The 11,937-nt window shown below is 40.8% G+C and overlaps 1 protein-coding gene across 1 annotated transcript; it reads right to left on the bottom strand.

Annotated features, from left to right (window-relative positions):
- Window positions 1-1,443: 1,443 nt before the first annotated feature.
- On the bottom strand, window positions 1,444-4,334 carry saxo4 (stabilizer of axonemal microtubules 4; the record flags this gene model as incomplete). Its single annotated transcript, XM_079568479.1, has 10 exons — window positions 1,444-1,552; window positions 1,639-1,736; window positions 1,821-1,886; window positions 2,838-2,924; window positions 3,007-3,072; window positions 3,138-3,241; window positions 3,319-3,364; window positions 3,441-3,603; window positions 4,069-4,189; window positions 4,241-4,334. The coding sequence occupies 10 exons, from the start codon at window positions 4,332-4,334 to the stop codon at window positions 1,444-1,446; spliced, it is 954 nt and encodes a 317-aa protein (XP_079424605.1).
- Window positions 4,335-11,937: the final 7,603 nt, after the last annotated feature.

Below are 11,937 nucleotides of genomic sequence, written 5' to 3' on the forward strand. Positions count from 1 at the left end.
TATACTTTCATAAGCGGGGCACATATGGGGAGATTTGGCAAAAGGGCTTAAAGCCATCTTGAAATACATTATAGATTGTTGCAGAAAATAGGCAATAACTATCAGAAAGACTTTACTTGCACTTGGGAGACCTTAAACAATTAACTACTTATACATTATTGATGTTGTTAATATTCATGTTCGTAGTGGTTCATCAGTCAATGTGAGTGGGTCTTATGAGATGCTGAGTCAACATTGCTCTCAAACATTATGTTTTGGAGGCAAAAACCAGGGCTTTTAAAAGTGTTACTACTGGACAATTGGTAGCCGCAATAGCGACTTTCAGCAATCATGTGGTTTCATCTGACCGGTTGTATTTGTTGTGAAAGATACAGAGAGTCACAGTCACTCAAGTGGAAGATGAGAGACTTTTTTTTTTTTTTTATGACTGATAAAGTTTCTCCCTCCGTGAAACGAAAACAGGCCAAAGATGGATCTTTAAGCAGACAGAAGCTTTGCATGTGTCCTTTTGTCGACACCTTCTCCATCCCTGCCTCTAACATGCAGCGGGGCCTTGTTCCGCTCTCATCTCCGCACCAATTATTCATGTGGGGCCGCTGTGTAACCCAATCTGCCTCTGCCTTCATGTATCTTTCTCACATCTCATTATAGAGCTGAAATATTTATGCCATGATTAAAATATTTAGCATTATGATCATGTGGCTCTGCATCTAAACTCTGCATGAAACTGATATATAAAAGAGCAATCACTGCGCCTCTCAAATATGCAAACATTTCACTTGCAGAGCAGGCAGATACAGTGATAACGTCGATGCCTCATACAGGTCATAACAGCACCGGAGTTTAATTTGCCTAAGTAGGTTGAAGTAACATCCATTAGGGTGTTTGAAATGGCAGCAGAGGTAGTGATGATGAGGGCTATAGTTGTTCGGGCTAGAAGCTGTTGGAGATGTAATACACTACATCTTGTGACCAGCTGTGGCAGTGAGTCTCTTCGTCTGAATAAAATCTAAAATGAACATGAACCATGACTTTGTATAATCCTTTTGTTCATAACTTTACTTTCACTGTCACTGTGTGCTGGCGAATCGCTAAGTTTAATCACAAGGCATTCCATTTTGGCCCTCCATCTCGATGTATGACTGGCGGCTTTTCACTTCATACAAAAGGACTTTGTAAAGAGGGGGAAATTATCCACTTTGAGACGGGCCTTTTGTGCAGCAGCCAGTGATTATGTTTTTTCACAATGATGTATATATGGAATAATGATACTCCCAACAAGCTCCTTTCGAAGAACAAGAAATACCCAGAGCAAGCAGTCTTTATTGATGCGGATGTGCAAACATTATTACACTGTGGAGGTTGAGTTCCTAAAGATGAGCCTGGGAAATAAGAATAGAGAGATAAAAGTAAATACATTGTTGTTTGTATAATATGTTGTGGTCAATACCTGTCTGTGTCACGCTGATTATAGCCTGTGTTCATTCTTTTATGGATGATCCCTGCTCCGGTGTGGCTCCTTTTGGGTTTCAGGCCAGAATCCGGACCAAACCTGCAAGAGCATATTGAAACACAGGACTTTTACTCATGTTTAAAAACATGCTTGATTGATGATTCATTTAGATGCGAGAGGCTTACACGTCGTCATAATGTGTGACAAAGTGGGAGCTATGCAGAGGGGTGAGGGGATGGTATGTCCTGTGGTTTGGTGCATTGTGGAGGAACCCGGATGGCTCCTAAAAAAGAAATAAGTGAAATGAAATAAAACCCTGTCTTAAGATTATGATGACACAATGTTGCAGTAATGAGCTGGAGCTGACCTTTTCCCCTGTAGTTTTCAGAAGACTGGGGGCAAGAGATTTCCACGGCGACGGCAGGAGGGAGCTCTGATGGGAAGATAATATAAGCAGCGTTTATATGACGTCACAACTATCAAAGACGGGGTCTCTCAGCTGGTGGGTCTGGAGTCAAATTAAGTGGGATGCAAGCCTTTCCCAGAGAACACTTTAATTTATCGACTGAAAAAGCACAAAAGCACTCCCTGAGTCTGTTAAAACGACGGTTTCTGTGTTGTTTTGATCAGGATTTTCAGCTTTATATACTTGTTTTATGCTTATTCAATATTTATTTCTTGGGGAAAATACTGTATTTTATGTTATACATGACCCACCAGCCATGTGCCTTTACTGTGAGTGAACCTGCCTCTCCTTAGACTTGACTCTTAACTTTTCCAGTCTCCATGGAGATGTTTCTGCCTTGTTTTACAACAGCTAGCCAATTGACAATTGTGCATAACGCCGCCCAAGCAGTGACCAGCACACCAAAATAAAGCACACAGCTCGTCTCATTGATTAGTTCAGCAGGTACTCGCAACATTACAAGAATATAATCAAATACACACATTTCAAGTGCTTTGTCTGTTCATAGTCAGGCGGAAAGAAAGTTGAGCTAATGAATTGCTGAACTCATGAATAAAATGGTGCTTTTACTTTGGCATGCTGGATTAAAACAGGAAGTTATTATGATTTGAACGCTTTATTTGATAAGCTAGCTGGTCGTCTATCTGGAAACAAGTCTGGATCTGTGTTATTACAGGTGCTGAGGCCAAATGTGGCCCCCAGACCAATTTTTGTTGGCCCTCAGGCTTCTTTCTGATTTGGCACACATCGCCAGAAAGAGTATTTTTTATTTTAAGTTGATAAATAAAGGTAAGGCCTGATTTATGAATAATACCTTTTCATTATCCAGCTGAAAAATGATCAAGGAAAACATTTGCACATTTTCAGTACCCAGCAATTACTGACTGTACATAGAGCAGCAGGTGAGTTTATACTCACTGGGTAGGCCAGAGGAGCAGTGGCGCCTCGGGTGTATCCTGTCTCTCGAGATGAACGGCTTCGTAGGCTGGGGATGCCCTCTGACTCCTAAAACGCAGACAATAATGGAGCTTTTTGCAATGACCAAAAAAGAAAAAGAAATCCTTTTCCCTTTTAAACGTCAAGTTACCTGCAAAGGAGAGGGAGCCTGGAAGTCGGTCTTCATCACAGAGTCGTGGATGTATCTACGCTCAGGCTAAAAATGTGATATGTTAGCCTAATAAACTTAAATTAGTTGATCAAGCCAACGAAAATACTAACAGGGAGCCAAGCTTTGTCCAGAAACGTGTTTATCTGCCGCTGCTTTTCTTCTGTGAAGCCTGTATCTTCTTTTTGACCCACAGTGATGATTTTTTGAGGAGGTGCTAAAACCAATACAAATCCACATTATGAATTAAAATGATACTTTTTCTTAAAAGTTGGAAATTCTAAATCTTGATACCTGTTGGTACCAGGGGGTGTGTCACGTATAGGCTTTGGTATTCTGTCTGTAAAAATAAACAAACAATTTGATTCATTGATTCCTTCATTCATTTGATGATTGTATATTCAGTGTACTGACACCTTCTCTTCCTGAAACAGTGGTTTAGGGGGGGTGTTCAGCTGAAAGAAGCCACTTTCTCTGAATTTGTTGAAGAGGCCTGGTAATGACCCAGAGCCATCGTAATAAACATAAGGCTGGTAATGGCGTTTGGTCTGAGAGATGAAATTGTCAGACAACAGTAATCTGGAAACAAAAGCAGAACATATTATTCATGCCACACTAACACATCAGTAACTTGGAAATAATCCTTTAAATTTCCCCATAGAATCCCGAATCAAATCACCAGCCCCTTATAGGCGTTATCATTTGCACTTGTTTCGCTGTTTCGATACACCACCTGCTGAGGATAATTTACAGGCATATTTCTACACCCGGAACATGCAGCAAATATGATTGGTTACAGCTTTCTGACATGTTCATGGACCCTTTTTTTCTTGTAGTCTTGGAGCAAACAAACCTGCAATATGTTTCTGTTATTTCATACTTGCCCTAATGATGTACACTGGTTATAGTATTTGTTATAGAGGAGCCATGGTGATAACTGTGATGCCATTTAGTAAAATTGGTAATACACTTAAGAGCAGTATCGAGCTTCATCATTGTGAGGCCAATCGTGCCAAGCTGGTGATCAGGCAGCATGATGCTTACCCATACTGAGGGTTGTCAATGAGGTCCAAACTGGGGCGATATCCAAGAACAAGCCGCTGGTTGGATGTGAAGCCAGATTCGCCAGAAAGGCATTTCCTTCCTGGGACAGTCACAATGGCCTCTGTAGTCATCGTCATTATTTATATATGTATCATAACAATGTAGTTCTCACCATGTGAAGGCTGATTTGGGGGGCGCAGGGAGCTGCTGGTGATCTGGCCCCTGCTGCCTGTTGCTCCAACACTGCCGGTCCTCTGCTCAGCCATCTGTGACTGCTGTAATGAAAACCTACACTCACAACAGAGAGGCCGACTGACTCAGGCCATGTGTGCCATGGCCACAGCGCATCAACAAACAGTTTATGGCTGAAAAAGGCTTTCACATTGTACAGGCCAATAGTTTAAACACTGTCTAAATTCCAAATAGAGTCTGAGCTAACTAAATGCTCATGGAAATGATTACCTGCACCAGTAGAAATAGTTTCCTTTGATGTGTTACAGTATATTCAGAGGTAAACAGGTGTCTGTTGCTATAGCAGCGTTGCTAAACAATCAAAATAAAACAATCATTCCATTCAGCATTTTGTCATGATGTTAAAATGATTATTAATTTCATGGCTGGAATTGCTTTTCTTAAATTATCCTTTGAAGTTTATTCAATTATTTTTTAATAAAGACAAACATTTGAAGATTATTCTTACACACCACTCTTCTTTGATCTGTTTTCAAACCAATTACAGCGATTATTATGCTGGTCATTGATAAAAATGTGCAGGAAACATACTTAACAGATGTAGTATTTGAAAGTAATTAATAGGCCATGTGTTTTATTTCTAATTTTGGACTGAACAGTACCTCTGTACAACCACGGGATGGCAGTGTGGTACTTCAGTGCTTGTGGATCGTGGAACGCGCGCGGACAGCGATGTTAAGGTTATGTAAAATGATGGATGGCTTGAAATTCGCATGACATGTTGATAAAAATGTTCAGCTTGGAGTTAGTGTCTATGGCTGTTACCTAGAGAAACGTATCTTCATACCGCAATCATTAGGCCATAGTCATGCATAAATGAACACGGAAACTTTTGGTTTATTTTAGCAGAAGTTATGATTATAAGGTAACTGTATACTACTGTACACTACTGTATGTACTTATTTGTTTGTTTGTTCAAAATGCATTTTAACACAGCATAAACAGAGGCTGAAACTAAACGAAATTCATTTCAATCATCTTTATTGTCAGTTCTACAAGCCTACATGTAATGCAGTGAATTTACATGTTGTTTCCATTCAATCGTTTGATGCAAAAAGGCAATTGTTAATTCATACACAATGGGCAAGGAACATGCTTTTCTATGGTCCTCATGGCGGGGAGCTGACATTGTAGTAATATCACCCCCTTGTGGCCAGGGTCGACTCCAAATGACACTTGGTAGACAGGATTCTAATGGGACCTCAGACCTAGAACTGCTTAAAAGCTCTAAAGAGTTTTATTTTTTCTAAAAATTGCTATGACCTGTGACAACGCTGGGGTAGGTGAAATATTTTTAACCTCGCTGGTTTTTGTATATCAGCCCGAAATAGTGGAAGCATTTTCAGTGCATTGACTGGCTCCAGAGCCTGTCAATCAAGCGCTGGAGCTCTGTGGAGGCTCCGCCCCTACGAGGGTGAGGCTTCTCGCCTTTTTGCCCAGCGTAGAAGGAGATTGAGCAGCCATGTAAGTTTCACAGACGATTCGGGATCTTTACTATGAATGGGGCTGAATAGGTAATCATCTATCTCTAATTATTATATGTTCATGCAGTATCTACAATAGGGGGCAGCAGAGGGAGGGAAGAGGACAGTTCAGCTTCCTGACAGCCTGGTGGAGGAATCTGTCCTTCAGCCGGTTAGACCTGTCACTGATTGAGACTCTGCAGTCTTCTCTCTGAGGCAGGACTGACTACTAGACTGTGCGGTAGGTCTGCTGCAGGAAAGCCAGTCGAATAGGCTCTGTCCGGATCATTGTTACACATTTAACACTACAGTCTTGCACAGTCCTCAGAGAGGAGTGTCATGATATCCAACAAGTGTACGATGGTCGGCTTGTCTTGGTCAGATGTCTATTTATTCTCCTCTGTCTCTCTTTAGTTGTTGAGATCTGGAGCAAATGACATCCCCTGTGTGAAACGCAATGGGTGACTTGTGTCGTGTGAAAAAGTGGTATACAAATAAATAAGCTTCCACCCCATTCCATAGCTATTTATGAAGCTCTTTGGTTGCATACAACTGTGCTCTCCAGTCCACAAAGAGACGACGAAACACCACAAAAACATTCACTCGCACAAGATCACCACAATTCACTAGAAAAAAAAGCGAGATTCGAGGCCATGGAATAGCCTTGGTTTTGAATCTTTCCTTTTTTTTTTTTTTTTTTAGAATAGTGGTGGGTTGTACCATGATAAGTTAAATCACGCCCACTGGAGGTTTTTATTGGCCCTGCTGCTGAGGCAAAACGTCCAACACATGAATTTACCAAATATGACCTTTTGTCTACATATGCTCATAATATTAAGTACCTACACGTAGTTATAGTCATCGAAGCACCCTTTTAGTAAAAGCAAAATCAAATGTTTTATTTTTTCATGACCGCAAACAAACACACCTTAGCGCTTAAAAACTGAACAGTACCTATCTGCCATCCACATCCACACATTTGTGTCATTTCGTTGAATTTTCTTGGACGCAGTCTGCATCTTCACCTCTGTCACATTCCCTGTGTGCTCTCCTTCTCCTCCATCTGTCCCACGCTGCCAGTCGCCCCTCCATACCAAGCTGTTGCCCAAAGTTGCCGTTCCACTGTCTCTGTTGCTTGACGTGCTGTCGCGCCCAAGTCTGGAACTGTTCATTATCTCCACGAAAAATAACTGCAAGCACCGCCTGCATCATTGGAAGTGACAGTCTCATTTCCTGCTCCTTTTCTCTTAAGCACAATGAGCACATTATTGGCATTTCTAATTATAAATGCACATACAGCAAGAGCAGATGCCAGTCCAAGATTATCCCATTTTGATTCCAGGCTTCATATAAGTTTGCCCCGCAGCATCAATGAGCTGTAACGACCACATTAATGAGAGTGTGGCATTGAAGGGACAGTTCACTCATTAGTAAAAGCATATGTCTTTAATGTATTTGGCTGTATTTTCCCAGATGATTGCTGTGAAGAGTTTGAGAATTAAATAAATCTAAAATGAGTACATTTTCACAAATTCATCATTTTACGACATTGATAAAATGGGAAGAAAAAGTGAGTACACCATTTGGAATTTCTTTATGTTTCAATTGGTCATAAGATGTGGTCAGATCTTTATTAAAATCACACCAATGAGTAAACAGTGTCTGCTCAAACTAATACTACCCGAACATTTGCATTGTATCATATTTTTATTGGCCATAGCATGCAAACATTCACAGTACAGCATGGAATAAGTGAGTACACCCCCAGAAGTGGCTGCCCTCTAAAGATGACTTCAAGGGCACAGCGCAGAATACTCAATGAGGTAAAAAAGAACCCTAGAGTGTCACCTAAAGACTTACAGAAATCATGCCAACATCTCTGTTGACACGTCTACAAAATGGAAAACATTGAACAAGAATGGGGTTCATGGGAGAACACCACGGAGGAAGCCATTTCTGTGTAAATAAACATTGCTGCATGTTTGAGATTTATGAAAGAGCACTTGGATGCTCCACAGCACTGCTAGCAAAATATTCTGTGGACTGATGAACCCACAACGTCATGTGTGGAGGAAAAATGTAGCAGCACATCAACTTCAAAACCTTATCCCAATGTAAAGTTTGGTGCAGGAGCATCATGGGGTGGGGCTGCTTTGTTGCCTCAGGGCCTGGACAACTTGCTATCATCAATGGAAAAATGAACTCACAAGTTTATCAAGATATTTTTGCAGAGAAGCTTGAGGCCATCTGTCCAACAGTTGAAGCTCAAAAGAGGATGGGTGCTGCAACAAGACAATGACCCAAAGCACAAAAGCAAAAAACTTCAGAATGGTTTCAGAAGAAAAAAATACACGTTCTGGAATGGCCCAGTCAAAGTCCTGACCTAAATAGACGCTGTGGCATGAACTCAAGAAAATATTTTTTATATATATTATTTATTTATTGGTTTATTTGGTGTGGACAGTGCATGCTAATGAACACACATGGGTCTCATGCATGTAAACATGCCACACCGGAATGGTGCCTTGGGCGCACTCTCAAACACACTCTCATTCATCCTGGCCTATTGTACATGTTTTTAGTGGTAGTGGAAATCAGAGGAAACCTACGCAGACACAGGGAGAACATGCACACTCCACACAGAAAGGCCCCATCCAGGTGGGAATCGAACCCGGGACCTTCGAGCTGTAAAGCACGAGCGCTAGCCACTCGCTGTACTACCGGAGTGAATGGCTATAAAAGTGTCCTGACAGGTGCTACATCAAACCAATGCATTTGTAGCAGCCTTGTCTATAGCACAGGTCTCAGAGACATGGCTCCAGTGTTGACAACTGTTTCCTTTTGGGAATTAATTATCCCTTCAAATATATCAGATGCACCCACAGTTATGGTGCTCCTTGTCTGTTTGTTCTTGAGATGCCACTTGGACAGCTTAAAAGACAAAAGGTGGATACAGCACTGCTAAAAATAAACACAGGTGATGCCAATGAGGGTCTCCTGTTGAGCTGATGCGCATGGTTTGCTGGCAGCCGTCTGTCACGGTTCAGAGAGGGACAAATACCAGTGTCTGCATATGAGCCCAGCAAGACCAGTGTGTCCCAGTCTGGATGAGAGCAGGTTCACTGTCTGGCTTTGAAAAGAATGGAATGAATAAAGCTCAGGACAGAAGCATAAGACCCTTCTTTGTATCCTGTGTCTCTTGAGTGCTCTCCTCCAGCGCACAACTATTCACAAGCTTATCTGTTTCTTTGGACTTCTAAACAGGCAAATCTGGTCTGCATAGTTTAGGCTAAATTGCGTTGTCATCTTTTTTTTCCTTTTTGGGGTGGGATTTGAGTCATCTTCCAAGCATTCAGAGGCAGTAGGCCCTATAGACGAGGAGGGGAAGCCATGCGTAAAACAAAGACCTTTTACAATCAAACGCTTCTTGACAGCATCCAGACAAGCTGCTGTGTGGCTCAGTAAGAAGGAGATTAAATTAAAAATAATGTGTTTGATGATGTTGCGAGAAACAGAATGGTGTAATGAAGGCCTGATTTAGTCTAAAGTGTGAAATGTCAAAGGTGGAGCGACCCGGGTGTGCAGCAGTTAATTAAGAGCTACATGAGACGCTGTCTTCAAGCTCCACACAGAACAAATCACTGGTTCACTGTGAAACATAGAGCTGGGATTAATTTATCTCTGACTGACTAATGTGGCTCACACACCATACATTTTTAATTGTTCTCAAAGGCAACAACAGCAAATGACTGAGTATCTGTAAACCATGGCAGGAGCAACAGAACATGTGCCATTGTGCTGTAATTATGTCCACAGTATTAATTGCTCTAATTTGAAATAAAAGCTAAACATGTCTAAAGATCATGTAGCTACCAATCCAGCATCCCTCTCTCCACTATAGCTCCAAAACAGGTCAAGATAGAAGCTACCAAGCTCTTCCACGTTTTCCCTATTTAAATATGGTTACGTGAAGTGTTACACTACAAAGTATAATACACAAAAATAAACAATGTGGATTTTCTAAGCGGATAAAAGGGGGGACTATATTGTAAGGCGTAATAATACCAGGAGTAATTTGGCATCCGCACAGTAAAGTGAAGATTACTGCGCAGTAAAGTGAAGATTACTGCGCGGATTTCGAACTACTCCCGGTATTACTACGCCTTACAATATAGTCCCCCCTTTTATCCGCTTAGAAAATCCACATTGTTTAATTTTGTGTAATTATACTTTGTAGTGGAACACTTCACGTAACCATATTTAAATGGGGAAAACGTGGAAGAGCTTGGTAGCTTCTATCTTGACCTGTTTTGGAGCTATAGAGGAGTGGGGGAGAGGCTAAATGCTAACGCCGTCTGCGCTGTGTTTACGTGATTGAAGGCACGGGTGAAGACCAGACAGGTCCTAAAGAACTCGTCAAAGCTAAGGTAAGAACATATCTCAGTATGTAAAAACGGTGGCCTATTCCTTTAACACATGTCATAACTGGGGAGAAGTGGGTGTTCGTGACTCTTTTTGTGCAATACCAGTACCAATACCGCGACATCCTCCAGATCCAGGCAAAATTGGTTGCAGGAATGTATTGGAGGAATATATTTAAAATATGCAACAAAGGGGGCAATACAGCTATCAGGGCTAAAGCACTATCTCGTGTGACCAAAGGGGACAGGGCTTTCTCTGTGGAAAACTATGGAATGAACTGCCTCTCCACATAAGAGAAACCTTGCTTAAGACATATTTCAACACAAAAGCTTTTAACACTGTCTGGTGCATATCATGGCCACAATTTGAGCGTTTTGTATATTGTGTATTGTCTTTGTTTATAATATTTTTTTGAACAATATGGACCTTTGGTAAGCACTTTGATCAACAGCAGATTGATTTTTTGAATTTGTTATTTTATTTTTTTAATGCTTTTATAGTATGATCCCCCAGAGTGGGGGGGGGGGGGGGGGGGCACGAGGGGAAGTGGGTTATGTTACATCATTAAAAAAAAAATAAAAAAAAATAAAAACAATAATAATAATAGTAGAAAAAAACAAACAACCACAAAAAAAAAAATTTTTTGAATTTGAATGGCAGCACATGAAACTCTTGGCAAACAACAAGATGGTAAATGGCTTACAAGTTAGCAAACACTCGTCCTGCTTTTTGTCGTTTTTGAAAGGGGAAAAACACACAATCACATTATTTACTATGGAAAGAGATCTGGAATAGATGCTGTTATTAATGTAAATAATTCCTCCCTATGGGAAATGTAAGCAACTGAGTACATACGTTCGAGTCATGTTCTTCAGATGTAAATGAAATACCTTTTTGAGGACACTTGTCTACTCAAGGAATATACTATTTTTTGTGCTAAATTCTCATTTGTTGTGGATACAGTTCTCACATATTACTGTGAAATGCAAATGTTTAATATGTTGAAGGCGCTCTTGCTTCAGCCTAATACTTTTAAGCATCTATGACTGTTAAACGTGTATTTTTGCAAATTTGTAAAATGTAAGCCGCTCAAATAAACTAAACTAAACTAAACTAGTTTTACACCATTAGACTCAATTTGTATGTTTTGAAATAGTGACAAAGGAAGAAGGGAAGTTCCAAAGAACAGTGACTTGATCACTGTCCAGTGGAGAGAGTTAAGTTATTTATTAGGAATAATTTGCTCGGTCAATTCGAAGGCTAGATATAACCACAAAGCATCTTATGTCTATGTCATCTTTATAAGGATTCTGATGCAAACCTACATATAACAGACCATTACTTAAACATAATTGTGATCAAATGCATGTCACAGGCACTTAGAGTATATGTGTATATAGTGACAAATTCAAAAGAAAAGAGAAAAACAAAGTTTTATTGTAAAAATGATTCTTTAATATGGAACAAAATCAGAGCTCAGCTCTAAGACTCCGCCCACCCAAAACACACTCAGTAACACTGATGGGTGGAGGAGAATGCAAAAATCAACCGGTAAGATCACAGTCCGCTCGGCCAAAAAACAGGAGAGGCACAAAAACATGGAACGCAAAACCCAAGAGTTACTGGCCAATGTGTCCAAGACATCCTCCATCTTCTATCTAGACCCATGCCACAGGGACAAGTCTGTCTACTGCCTCCCAGGGCTCTCCCACCTCACACCACCTCACCAGCC

This window comes from Gobius niger (genome assembly GCF_951799975.1).
Source record: "Gobius niger genome assembly, chromosome: 12".
NCBI lineage: Eukaryota > Metazoa > Chordata > Actinopteri > Gobiiformes > Gobiidae > Gobius > Gobius niger.